This window comes from Scyliorhinus canicula, chromosome 8, assembly GCF_902713615.1.
Source record: "Scyliorhinus canicula chromosome 8, sScyCan1.1, whole genome shotgun sequence".
NCBI lineage: Eukaryota > Metazoa > Chordata > Chondrichthyes > Carcharhiniformes > Scyliorhinidae > Scyliorhinus > Scyliorhinus canicula.
The window spans coordinates 169,335,330-169,349,008 of NC_052153.1; the positions used below are offsets into that span (position 1 = coordinate 169,335,330).

The 13,679-nt window shown below is 41.7% G+C and overlaps 1 protein-coding gene across 1 annotated transcript in view; it reads right to left on the reverse strand.

Moving 5' to 3' along the window:
* The window catches only part of trappc11 (trafficking protein particle complex 11), a 70,819-nt gene that overhangs the window by 38,095 nt on the left and 19,045 nt on the right, over nucleotides 1–13,679 (reverse strand). The window contains exons 10-14 of the mRNA XM_038805710.1: nucleotides 13,423–13,570; nucleotides 11,146–11,239; nucleotides 4,175–4,254; nucleotides 3,980–4,058; nucleotides 3,788–3,842 (exon numbers count right to left, since the gene is read on the reverse strand). Of these exons, the coding sequence (XP_038661638.1) occupies nucleotides 3,788–3,842; nucleotides 3,980–4,058; nucleotides 4,175–4,254; nucleotides 11,146–11,239; nucleotides 13,423–13,570 (456 nt within the window). The remainder of the gene's footprint in view (nucleotides 1–3,787; nucleotides 3,843–3,979; nucleotides 4,059–4,174; nucleotides 4,255–11,145; nucleotides 11,240–13,422; nucleotides 13,571–13,679) is intronic.

Sequence of the window (13,679 nt, forward strand, 5' to 3'; positions counted from 1 at the left end):
TATGACAGATGAGGACCTTGAGATGATTGTTACCACTAAGGAGGTAGTGATGGGCAAGCTAATGGGGCTAAAGGTAGACAAGTCTCCTGGCCCTTGCATCCCAGAGTGCTAAAAGAGATGGCTAGGGAAATTGCAAATGCACTAGTGATAATTTACCAAAATTCACAAGACTCTGGGGTGGTCCCAGCGGATTGGAAATTAGCAAACGTGACACCACTGTTTAAAAAAGTGGTGTCTAATTTAACTAATTTAGTGGAATTTTTTGAGGACATTACCAGTGCGGTAGATAACAGAGAGCCAATGGATATGGTATATCTGGATTTCCAGAAAGCCTTTGACAAGGTTCCACACAAAAGGTTGCTGCATAAGATAAAGATGCATGGCATTAAGGGTAGTAACATGGATATAGGATTGGTTAATTAATAGAATGCAAAGAGTGGGGATTAATGAGTGTTTCTCTGGTTGGCAATCAGTAGCTAGTGGTGTCCCTCAGGGATCAGTGTTGGGCCCAAAATTGTTCACACTTTACACAGATGACAAGTCGGGGACCAAGGGCAATGTGTCCAAGTTTGCAGATGATACTAAGATGAGTGGTAAAGCAAAAAGTGCAGAGGATACTGGAAGTCTGCAGAGGGATTTGGATAGGTTAAGTAAATGGGCTAGGGTCTGGCAGATGGAATACAATGTTGACAAATGTGAGGTTATCCATTTTGGTAGGAATAACAGCAAAAGGGATTATTATTTAAATGACAAAATATTAAAAAATGCTGCTGTGCAGAGTGACCTGGGTGTGATAGTGTACGAGTCGCAAAAAGTTGGTTTACAGGTGCAACAGTTGATTAAGAAGGTAAATGGAATTTTGTCCTTCATTGCTAGAGGGATGGAGTTTAAGACTAAGGAGGTTATGCTGCAATTGTATAAGGTGTTAGTGAGGCCACACATGGAGTATTGTGTTCAGTTTTGGTCTCCTTACCCGAGAAAGGATGTACTGGCACTGGAGGGTGTGCAGAGGATATTAACTCGGTTAATCCCAGAGCTAAAGGGGTTGGATTACGAGGAGAGGTTCAGTAGACTGGGACTGTACTCGTTGGAATTTGGAAGGATGGGGGGGGGGGGGGATCTTATAGAAACATATAAAATTATGAAGGGAATAGATAGGATAGATGCGGTCAGGTTGTTTCCACTGGCGGGTGAAAGCAGAACTAGAGGGCATTGCCTCAAAATAAGGGGAAGTAGATTTAGGACTGAGTTTAAGAGGAACTTCAACCAAAGGGTTGTGAATCTATCGAATTCCTTGCCCAGTGAAGCAGTTGAGGCTCCTTCATTAAATGTTTTTAAGATAAAGATAGAAAGTTTTTTTAAAGAATAAAGGGATTAAGGCTTATGGTGATCCGTCCGGAAAGTGGAGCTGAGTCCACAAAAGATCAGCCATAATCTCATTGAATGGCGGAGCAGGCTCGAGGGGCCAGATGGCCTACTCCTGCTCCTAGTTCTTATGTTCTAGCAACCTGTTCTTCCACACTTCCAAGAATCCTGCCTTTAACCCTGTAGTCAGCATTCAAATTCGACCTTCCAAAATGAATCACTTCACTTTTATCCAGGTTGAACTCCATCTGCCACTTCTCAGCCCAGCTCTGCACCCTGTCAATGTCTTGTTGTAACCTGCAACAGCCCTCAACACGATCTACAACTCCCCCAACCTTGGTGTCATCGGCAAACTTACTAACCCACCCTTCTGCTTCCTATTCCAAGTCATTTATAAAAACCACAAAGAGCAGAGGTCCCAGAACAGATCCCTGCGGGCCACCATTAGTTACCGACCTCCAGACGGAATACTTTCCATCCACTACCACTCGCTGTCTTCTTTCGGCCAGCCAATTCTGTATCCAGACAACCAAATTTCCCTGTATCCCATGCCCACTAACTTTCTGAATGTCTACCATGGGGAACCTTATCAAATGACTTACTGAAATCCATATATACCACATCCACTGTCCGACCTTCATCAATGTGTCTTGTCACATCCTCAAAGAATTCAACTGTTGTAAATTCTAATCATAATCCTTTCAGCCCTGAAAAAGCTTAATGAATCTTCACTAAACTACCTATGTAAGCACATCCGTATGTGGTCCTTTAGGTGCATTCTTACTAATGCCCAGTGCAGTTATAGCAAGTCTTCCCTACTTTTATATTCCATTTGTTAGAGGTGTAGCAGGCTACGATGGGTTTTGACAAGGAAGACAAAGAAAATGTTTTCCCATTAGCTGATCGTACGAGGAGGGAACAATGGATTAAATGTTTTATGCAAAAGATGCAGAGCATATGTGAGGAAGACTTAAAAAAAACAAACACAGTAAGTGGTAATGACCTGGAACTCACCGCTGACTCGGATGGTGGAAGCAGAGACCAATGATTTCAAAAGAAAATAGCATGGATACTTAAGGGAAGGAAAGTTGCAGGGCTATAGGAATCGAATGGGGGGAATGAGACGGACTGAATTGCTCTACAGGTATGGATGCGATGGGCAGAATACTCTCTTTCTGTGTCGTAACGACTCTGACTCCACAATGTTGCAATTTTGCAGTAGAGGCACCTTGTCAAACAATTAATTTCAGTCTTTCAATCTAGCCACCAGTGTGCACATATAATTATTTCACCGGTCCTTTTGATACCAAAATTAATTACCTTTGTTTTCCAAGCATATCTCTATAAGCATGTCCAATCTGGTTTTAAAAAATTATGCTAAATGTTTTTGCAAACGCCTTCGAAACATGGAAAAGCTATTCATAATGGTTTCAACTACACTTAGTTTGAAAGTTCTTACTGCATTTAAACATTTGGGCCAGAATTCGCCGACCATTGGGATTCTCTGTTCCTACCGGCAGTGCAACCCTGCCCCGCGGGTTTCCCGGCGGCATCGGGTGTCTTCAATGGGAAATCCCATTGACAAGTGGCAGGACAGAAAATCCAGCTGCCAGCGAACGGTGCACCGGGGGACCGGAGAATCCAGCCTTTTAGCACACAGGTGTTTTAACTTAAACATAATTTTAACAGTAAAGAAAATTTTACTTCAGAACAATGACCGTTATGAAGCATGTGTAAAATGAAGCAATGCAGTTTATTTGGAATGATCTTAAGAACTCCCAAAGTTTTGGAGCTTTGATATTTCAGTCAGATAGTCCAGAGGGCATTACGGTAGCACAAGTGAAAAGCACTGTGGCTTCACAGCGCCAGGGTCCCAGGTTCGATTCCCCACTGGGTCACTGTCTGTGCAGAGTCTGCACGTTCTCCCCGTGTCTGCGTGGGTTTCCTCCGGGTGCTCCGGTTTCCTCCCACAGTCCAAAGACGTGCAGGTTAGGTGGATTGGCCATGCTAAATTGCCCTTAGGTGACCAAAAAAAGGTGAGATGGGGTTATTGGGTTACGGGGATAGGGTGGAAGTGAGGGCTTAAGTGGGTCGGTGCAGACTCGATGGGCCGAATGGCCTCCTTCTGCAGTGTACGTTCTATGTTCTATGAGAGAAGTGGTTAGAAATAAACAAATAACGGCCATTTAGTGAGAGGTGTGTTCAGATATTGGACTGACTAGAGTCAAGTTGGTCTTTGCATTGGAATATGCTTTGTATCGGAAATTTGGAAACAATTAATGTATCTGGTTGTACACTGCAATACCACACCAGCATTGGAAGTACAAAGGTGCACACAAAAATACGGCTGCAAGTGAGAATTGGAAATACCATGTTGGTCTTTCAAATTCATTTTACAGAATAGATAACTGAAGATACTCACTTCAATGCTTTGCTGTAGTCCTTTGCATAATAATACTCCTCACCCATTTGAACCACTGTCAACACAGAGCAGTATAATGACATAAACATGGTTTTCAGAGAGACAAGTTACCCGTTCAAAAAATATATATTTTAAAAAAAGGCAAGCATAAGCCAGCTCTGGTTCCAAGATTATTTGGTATGCATTACTCACTCAAACGACTCTTCATTCGGGGACACTTATATTTCTTGAATTGAGCCACTGCATTACTCAGGAGGGCGATGATCAATTCCTGACAATTGCAAATACTCACAATCAGGTTATTGTTCCCCTTCAAAATCATTTAAATCCAATGTCTAAATCATAATGTTTTCATTGTCGGTAACATTGGTGGGAAAGCATACTTACCGCGTGGTCAACAACAATTTCTTTGAGCTGAAGGGCCAGAATGCCAACCTTCTCTTTCTCAGGATCTGGTGGTTCGATACCTGGATAAGACAGTTTGTAATCCATTAAATGTGAGGAATCAATGGCACTGGAAAGAAACAGAACGGGGGGTGAAATCTACTGGAGGGTCATACTATCACAGTGGGGCAATTTCACCATGAGCAAAAGCAGGGCTTCAGTTACACTGCAACCCATTCAAAAATCAATGACCAGCACCGTTGCCATGGGGATGGAATGCGTTTTTTTTAGGAATTCAGGACGATTTCTCATTTCCATTGTCAACACCTCAGAAATTCTAAACAAACAAAATGCATTAAACATACCATCATTATCTTTTAAAGCGGTAGGCAAATGTAAAATTGGATAAATCTAACTTTATAGTGTACTTTCAATAATACACAAACCCTTTGGGCATTTTGAGCTTGTCTAAACCACTACTTTGGCCTCAGCTGCAGTATTGTGCCCAGTTCTAGGTGCCTCAATAGGAAGAAAATACTTAGGATGATGGTCCCTGGGATGAACTTCAGTAACTTGGTTAGATTGGAGAAGTGGGGACTGTTTTCCTTCAGAGAAAACATGGCTAAGAGGGGATTTTCTAGAGGTATTCAAAATCATTAGCGGTCTGAGTAGATAGGGAGAACGAGTTTCCACTCAAGAATGGATCGAGACCGAGAGAGTACAGATTTAAAGTAATTAGTAAACAGAAGCAATAGCGATAGGATGAAAGCTTTTTGACTCAGGTAAATGGCTAGGTTCTGGAATGCCATTGAATGGGGGTGGAGGCAGGTTCAATTGAAGAATTCAAAAGAGAATTAGACTTATTTGAAAAATAAGAATGTGCAAGATTATAGGCGGAAGGCAGGAGAATGGAACTGGGTTAGGAGAGTCCGTAGATACTTTGGATTAATGGCTTCCTTTTGTGCTATAACAATTCTTGTGATTCATTTAAAAAATAAATATATGGGCAGCACGGTGGCACAGTGGTTAGCATTGCTGCCTACGGCGCTGAGGACCCGGGTTCGAATCCCGGCCTTGGGTCACTGCCCGTGTGGAGTTTGCACATTCTCCCCGTGTCTGCGTGGGTTTCACCCCCACAACCCAAAGATGTGCAGGGTAGGTAGATTGGCCACTCTAAATTGCCCCTTAATTGGAAAAAATAATTGGGTACTCTTAAAAAAAAAAATTTTTAATAAAAAAATCTACTAGTCTTATTTGCAGGTTGTTGAAGTTTCTATATTCTGATCTTTGTTCAATGTCCCTTGGGATTTTATTTTGTAAAAAGATCATAGGTTCACCTTGAACAATAGAACATTACGGCGCAGTACAGGCCCTTCGGCCCTTGATGTTGCACCACCCTGTGAAACCAATCTAAAGCCCATCTACTGTGAGCTTTTTCAAAGATATCACTTGACCAGCATAGCACTGGAGTAGCAGAGCTATTAGCTCATTTGAACATGATGTGGAGATGCTGGCGTTGGACTGGGGTGAGCACAGTAAGAAGTCTTACAACACCAGGTTAAAGTCCAACAGGTTTGTTTCAAACACTAGCTTTTGGAGCACTGCTCCTTCCTCAGGTGAATCTTTGTTGTGTATAAACCAAGAATGAATGGTTATCAGTATTCAGCCAGGAATCCTTAAACTCATTTGTACTTGGAAACCCGAGAGGCTGAGACAAGGAGCACTGATCGGACTGTACTCTCGTCTACGCCGAAGCTCTGTTGGTGAGAATGTCCTGTCCAGGCAACTAGTGATCGGTCTTCACATGTGGGGGCTCCAGATCAACAGCGTCGTGGAAGGTTCCTTACAAATATGGCTGCTCTGAAAAGATGAGCAGTGTCATTCGCTCATTCCACAATAGCATGATAGCCAGCGTGATGCCATGCGGTATGTTATCAGATGCCTTTCTGGTCATCAATACCCGCCAAGCAAGGCTGTGTATTGGCTCTAGTTCTGTTTACCATATACTTCTCGGCCATGCTCCAGTCCTCAAAAAACATTTTGACACTGGAATGCACAGGCGGCAACCTCTTCAACTTGTAGACTCCAGGTTTGCACAAAGGTTACTGAACATCTACTGAGTGAACTCTTGTCCGTGGTCAACTGCACTGTCATGGCATACGTGTGCTTGAGGATAGTCAGTTACCTTTCGACTGCTTTGCCCTCACCCAGAACACAGATCAAAGTCTACCAGGCAGCTGCTCTCGCATCACGTCTTATGGGTGCGAGACAAGGACAACCTACTAGTTCGCATAAAGCGATTAGAAGCATTCCATCTTTGCTGTCTGAGATCTATTTGCAGCACAGGTGGCAGGATAAATTCCCAAAACAAAGGTGCTCAGTCTCACTGGGTCAGTCATGTGATTCACATGGAGGATTACAGCATACCAAAAGGCATTACTCTACAATTCGCTGAGCACGGACACCTGCACCATAAGATACAAGACAATCTGAAAGCCAACTTCAGAGCTTGCAAGCTGGATCCCAGCACATAGGATAAAAGAAAGAACCTTGTACAGACTCAAATGGAGAAGTCTCTCATCAAGTAATTGACATTTGGGAGAACAGTCAAGTGTCTCAGGAACAAGAGAGTGTGGCATAGTCAAGGCCACCGTCGATCCCTGAACACTGACTTCATATGCAGTATTTCCCATCAGTTATGCAAATTAAGACTTGGCTTGACATCACATGAGACAATATCAACCTACACAATAGTTTGCAGAACACTCATGCATTGAAGCAACAGGAGAATACATCTGACCCCTTTAAAACTAGATTTCTATCGGATCTGATTTCTGGATTTTTAAAAAAGCAGCTGGCTTCCAGCAAGTGATCATGTAACCAAATTGCCTGGAGATGACCAATAAGAAAAAAGGGGGTCAACAAGTTAATTATAGAGCAAATAGTCCTGTGGGTAGTTCTGTGTTCATGCAGTTTAGTATTAGGTGTTAGAATAACCAGGCTGCAGAAAACATCTCTCTCAAAAGGGTTTAGTTGAAATTGTGTGCATCGGTTACAGGAATTTAAAACTCACATCATAAAATTACAACATTGCAAGAGGCCATTCAGCCCATTGAGTCTGCACGACCCTCTGAAGGAGCACAGTACCTGGGCCCAATCCAATCCCCCCACCCTACCCCTGTAATCCCACCTAGGGGCAATTTAGCATGAGCTGCACATCATTGGACTGTGGGAGGAAACTGGTGCACCTGGAGGACACCCACACAGACTCGGGAAGAATCTTCAAACTCCACACCCAAGGTTGGAATCGAACACGGGTCACTGGCACTGAGGCAGCAGTGCTAACCACTGTGTCACAATTCTTATGAACTGAAGGACTCCTAACAATGAGTTGGACTTTTTTGGCATAGCCAAGCTGAGGACAGAATGAGTTTTAGATGCAAACTCCATACAAAAGGTTGCTGCATAAGATAAAGATGCATGGCATTAAGGGTAAAGTAGTAGCATGGATAGAGGATTGGTTAATTAATAGAAAGCAAAGAATGGTGATTAATGGGGATTTCTCTGGTTGGTAATCTGTCGTGTCAGGGATCAGGGCAATCACAATTTACATAGATGATTTGGAGTTGGGGACCAAGTGCAATGTGTCCAAGCTTGCAGACAACACTAGGATGAGTGGTAAAGCAATAAGTGCAGAGGACACTGCAGAGGGTTTTGGATAGGTTAAGTGAATGGGCTAGGGTCTGGCAGATGGAATACAATGTTGACAAATGTGAGGTTATCCATTTTGGTAGGAATAAAGCAAAAGGATTATTATTTAAATGATAAAATATTAAAACATGCTGCTCTACAGAGAGACCTGGGTGTGCTAGTGCATGAGTTGCAAAAAGTTGGTTTACAGATGCAACAGGTGATTAAGAAGGCAAATGGAATTTTGTCCTTCATTACTAGAGGGATGGAGTTTAAGACTAGGGAGGTTATGCTGCAATTGTATAAGGTGTTAGTGAGGCCACACATGGAGTATTGTGTTCAGTTTTGGTCTCCTTACCTGAGAAAGGACATACTGGCGCTGGAGGGTGTGCAGAGGAGATTCACTAGATTAATCCCAGAGCTGAAGGGGTTGGATTACGAGGAGAGGTTGAGTAGACTGGGACTGTACTCGTTGGAATTTAGAAGGATGAGGGGGGATCTTATAGAAACATATAAAATTATGAAGGAACAGATAGGATAGATGCCGGCAGGTTGTTTCCACTGGCGGGTGAAAGCAGAACTGGGGGCATAGCCTTAAAATAAGGGGAAGTAGATTTAGGACTGAGTTTAGGAGGAACTTTTTCACCCAAAGGATTGTGAATCTACGGAATTCCCTGCCCCGTGAAGCAGTTGAGGCTCCTTCATTAAATGTTTTCAAGATAAAGATAGATAGTTTATTGAAGAACATAGGAATAAAGGGTTATGGTGTTCAGGCGGGAAAGTGGAGCTGAGGCAACAAAAGATCAGCCATGACTTCATTGAATGGCAAAGCAGGCTCGAAGGGCCAGATAGTCTACTCCTGCTCCTAGTTCTTATGTTCTTAAAGAGTATTAAAGGACAGTTCTGACCCGAGGAGATTATGCTCAAGACAGCCAAGTTGAACGGGGAATTTGCAACCATATTAAGATCAGAAAAGGTTTGAAGGGACAACCTTGCTGAGAATAAACAAAAAGGCCCAAGAAATCTCCGTCCTTATGTGAATCTTCGAAGCAGTACTCAGACCAAGCGGCTAACTTTCCAAGTTTTGATAAGTTCTGACTTGAATTCATTAGGGCTAAAAGGAAATCCGATTTAAGAATTCAGTTTAGAGTACAAGTAACTGAGTTAATTGTATTTTTAACATATCTGATCGTTCAATGTTCTTTGACTTAAACTTCTTTTATTTTGAACTGTGAACCTTGTGGCTTCTTTTCAGTAAATACCTGGGTTTTCGGATTCAAAGAAAGGTTATTGGTCTCGAGTGAAAAGCTTTAACTAAATGAAGAGACCTATAATAGCTTTGAAACATGTGGCCTCACCAATGCTCTATACAATTGCCGTAAAACATCTCTATTCCTATACTCAAATCGACTTGCTATGAAGGCCAACATGCCATTTGCCTTCTTTATTGCCTGCTGTACCCTGCGCCCTCACTTTCAACGACTGATACACAAAGACACCAAATACTCACCGAGTATCCACCTTTCTCAATTTACACCCATTCAAATAATAATCTGCTTTCTTATTTTTGCTACTGAAGCAAATAACCCAGGGGTGGGCAAACTTTTCCGTGCAAGGGCCACATTCAGAAGTTCACAATTTTAAAGGGCCGCATAGTATATTAAGTAAAATAATTACTTCACCCGGTTATGATTCTGGGCGCCTCATATAGAACATAGAACAGTACAGCACAGAACAGGCCCTTCGGCCCTCGACGTTGTGCCGAGCAATGATCACCCTACTCAAGTCAATGTATCCACCCTATACCAGTAAGTAACCCAACAGCGCCCCCCCCCATTAACCTTAAAAAAAAATTTAAAATTAAAAAAAAATTTTTTTTTTTAAATTTAAAAAAAAAATTTTTTTTTAATGACTTGGTGGGCCGCATAAAGACCTTTGGCGGGCCGCACTCAGCCTGTCCAAATCCTGCTGAAGCATGTCTGCATCCTCCTCACAGCTCACCCTCAATTTTGCACCATCTGCAAATTTGGAGATAACACATTTAGTTCCCTTGTCCAAATCATTAATATATACTGAGAACATTTGGAGTCCTAGCACAGCTCCCTGTGGTACCCCACTAGTCACTACCTGCCAATCAGAAAAAGACCTATTTATTCCAACCTTTTGCTTCCTGTCGGCTAACCAGCTTTCTATCCATTTCAAGACACTACACCTAATTGGATTGGATTTGATTAGTTTATTGTCACGTGTACCGAGGTACAGTGAAAAGTATTTTTCTGCAAGCAGCTTAACAGATCATTCAGTACATGGAAGAAAAGAGAATTAAACAAAATTCAAGAAAATACATGAGAATACATAATAGGGCAACACAAGATATACAATGTAACTACATAAGCATTGGCATCGGTTAAAGCATACAGGGTGTAATCCCAGGCGCTTTAACTTTACATATTAATCTGCTAAACCTTTCTGAATGCCTAAAGAAACCACATCCAACCGTTCTCCCTGGTCAACTCTACTAGTTACATCTTCAAAAGAATTCTAACAGATTTGTCAAGAATGATTTTCTTTTCATAAATCTATACTGACTTTGTCTGATTACACCACTGCTTTCCAAATGCTGTGCTATGAAATGCTTGATAATTGACTCCAGAAACTTCCCTACTACTGTACCAACATTAGACTCACAAGTCTGTAGTTCCCATTTTCTCTCTACCTCTCTTTTTGAATAGCGGGGTTACATTCACTACCCTCAAATCTGTAGGAACCCTTCCAGAGTCCAAAGAATTTGGAAATGACCACCAATAGATCTATTATTTGTAGGGCCACTTCCTTAAGTACTCTGGGATGAAGATTATCAGGCCCTGGAGATTTGTCCATCTTCAATCCCAATAATTGCCACAAAACCATTTTTTAAATTAATACTAATTTCCTTCAGCTCCTCACTAAAACTTGCGCTTCTCAGAACTTAGAAATTTGACTTGTTAACAAATTTAATCGTTGAAATCTAAACAATGAGCAGCACTAGAACTGATCTTTGCCTGCGGTAGCACATAATTAAATACCGCAATAACCAATTGCAACAGAAAAGCTTGAGCATGTTGGGACAGCCTCACAAACATGCTAAGCTTGCCTCATTGCTGTCCAGAACATACATTTAAAATTGGGCAATTAAATGCAGTGAGGGGAATTCATGTTTTGACCACAACATTTTTAAAAGACCTTTCCTAGATCATAGTTGGCATCCATCAAAAGCCTTGTTTTGATGGTAATTCTTGCCTTACTTTGGTGACTTTGCCTCCAAGGTCTTTGGCCAAAAAAGTCCAATACTCCAGAAGGCGTCTCCAACGGGTCAGGACTAGGATAGGTGGTAGAGGGCTACAAAGAATAAACATAATATGGCAGAATAAATATTTAAGAAACCATCCACTAAAACAAAATGTGATGCTGTCAAACAGGAGAAGTTAATTTCACCCCTTCAATCTTAGATATGTCACAGTCAGCCTACAAAAGATTATGAACTCTTAACAAAAACATGCAACGTAAATAGAACAATTGATGGACATTGGGCTGAAGCACTCCAATCAGTGTGTAGTTTTCAATATGCATTTCTCAGTCACACACACACACACACACACACATGGCACCTTGCCCAGGATATGCTTTACATAGGTTAATAAGCAAATGGCAGAGGTGCAAACATGTGCATAGAGTGGAGCCTCGATTATCCACCAGGAGGCAAGTTGCCCTACCCAAACCATATGAACAATTGCTGCCAAGGTTTGAATATCCAGTCTCTCTCTCACTTGTCATTGGGTGTTTCCAGTCATCAAACTCCTCGGTTGTCCTGCTCTTCCTGCAAGATCAAATGTGGCTGGAACTGCTGAAGGAACAATTAATCCTGCAGTTCCAGTTGGACAAAAATGCCGTTTTAATTGCTAACCGTTATTCCTCAACCCCAATGATCTATTTTGCAGTCTCCTCAGTGATCTCAGTTGAATGGATTTTAAATTCAATAGGTAACTTTCATATTTAACCAATTTAGTGGAATAAGTTTGTATCTGAACATATTCTGCTAGCGCTGGTGTTCATTTAAATGGCTACATCAGTGGTCTTTGAGATCAGCGCTCTGGAAGTTGCAAGAGCGCAGTTAAGGGGAGTGCATGCTTCCTTCAGTGCTAAGGCATGTTAAGATGGTGGGGAGGTCTATAGCTTCCCTTCTGGAATAGTTTTTGGTCACCTCTGGTGGCTGTGGCTAATATGACCGATTGCGCCAGTGCCATCTGACATGGTCAGCTAGAGAAAGTGACGGAAGTAACATTAAAGTACCCCAACGTGCATGGGTCTACCCAAAGGAGTAATATGAAAGAGAGCAAGCTCGAGAGAAACTGAAGGACGGTTGGTTCTAGGAACCTGGAAATAGAACAGGATACGGTTCTTGGGCACCACAAAGTCCAGAAAGAATCGTCTGGTGAGAAGATAGATTTCCAAAGTAACCATAAAGTTTGGAATGTATTATAATCTTTATTGTCACAAATAGGCTTACATTAACACTGCAATGAAGTAACTGTGAAAAGCCCCTAGTCGCCACAATCCGGCGCATGTTCGGGTACACGGAGGGAGGATTTCAGAATGTCCAAATTATCCAACAGCACATCTTTTGGGACTTATTTCAGTTGTGAAAAAAAAATACATTGAGAAGACAGTATCGCCAGAATATCAGAGTTTGTGTAACAGTGAAAGTCAGTCTAGACAAAGGAATCCTGAAGGATTGGTGTAAAGTCCTGAAGTGGATTTACGGATAAAGGTGGAGCGGAAGATGCGTTCACAAGATTCTATTGGAAAACGTGGACTGGATTTCAGAATGCAAACCGCTAATGGAAAGCATAATTATGAGAGAAGATTTTTAAACGTGTTTTTGGGATTAGAGTGTGGAAACTCTTACATCACAATAATCGGGGGACATTCTGAGATAGCCAGACATTCATTTGGGGTTTCAGAGCGGGGTGTGTATATGATTACAGCCAATTGGTGTACCTTAAAAAAGGGACGGTGTGTGTTAAATGAGACTACTGGAATTTCAAATTGACTTTTTCCATCCACGTTAATCTTAAAACCTGTGTGTATTTGTTAAGTTTGAAATTGGGGGTGGCTGGGGAGTGGAAAGAGTAAAAGAGTATTGTAATATATAGTCTAATTTCTTCATGTTTAACAAATGTCTTTTTCTTCGTGTTAAAACTAATTAGCGGTCCTGTGACGCTGTTCCTCCATGTTTGAAGATATAAAAAGTAAAAGTTACGGTCTTCAGAGCTAGTGTTTCATTCTGGGATCTTCCTGTCCAGTTATATCAAATGGAATTGTAACATTACCAACAGCCCAAGGAAAAAAAAAAACTTTTCGATCTTGCATTCGAACCAGCCTCACATTTCACATTCAGAAAATGGCTCACAATGGCAGGGTAAAACAGATGCCATGAAATAATAGAACATGAATATATTTTATGAATAGTCGCAAACTACCAGGTATAGCTTAACTCCATATATCTTGGAAACTTTACGTACATCGTGGCTGCAGAGTTGATTCGCTAGTTGTTTGCGTTCTTGTGCGTAATATGCTGCCTGTTGGTAATAGAAGCCAGGATTCTGGGTCTGAATTGCTGTGAGGCCAAGTTTAATAGCTTCGTCAAACAAATCGCCGAATGCTTGAAATCTTATAAAGAGAAAAAAAGGGAAGCATTACAAATAAATTCCTTGTGGGCATCCAGTTTAAATCGATTAGTATAAACAGCGGTAGATGAGGAACGCATGGGCAAAGAGAT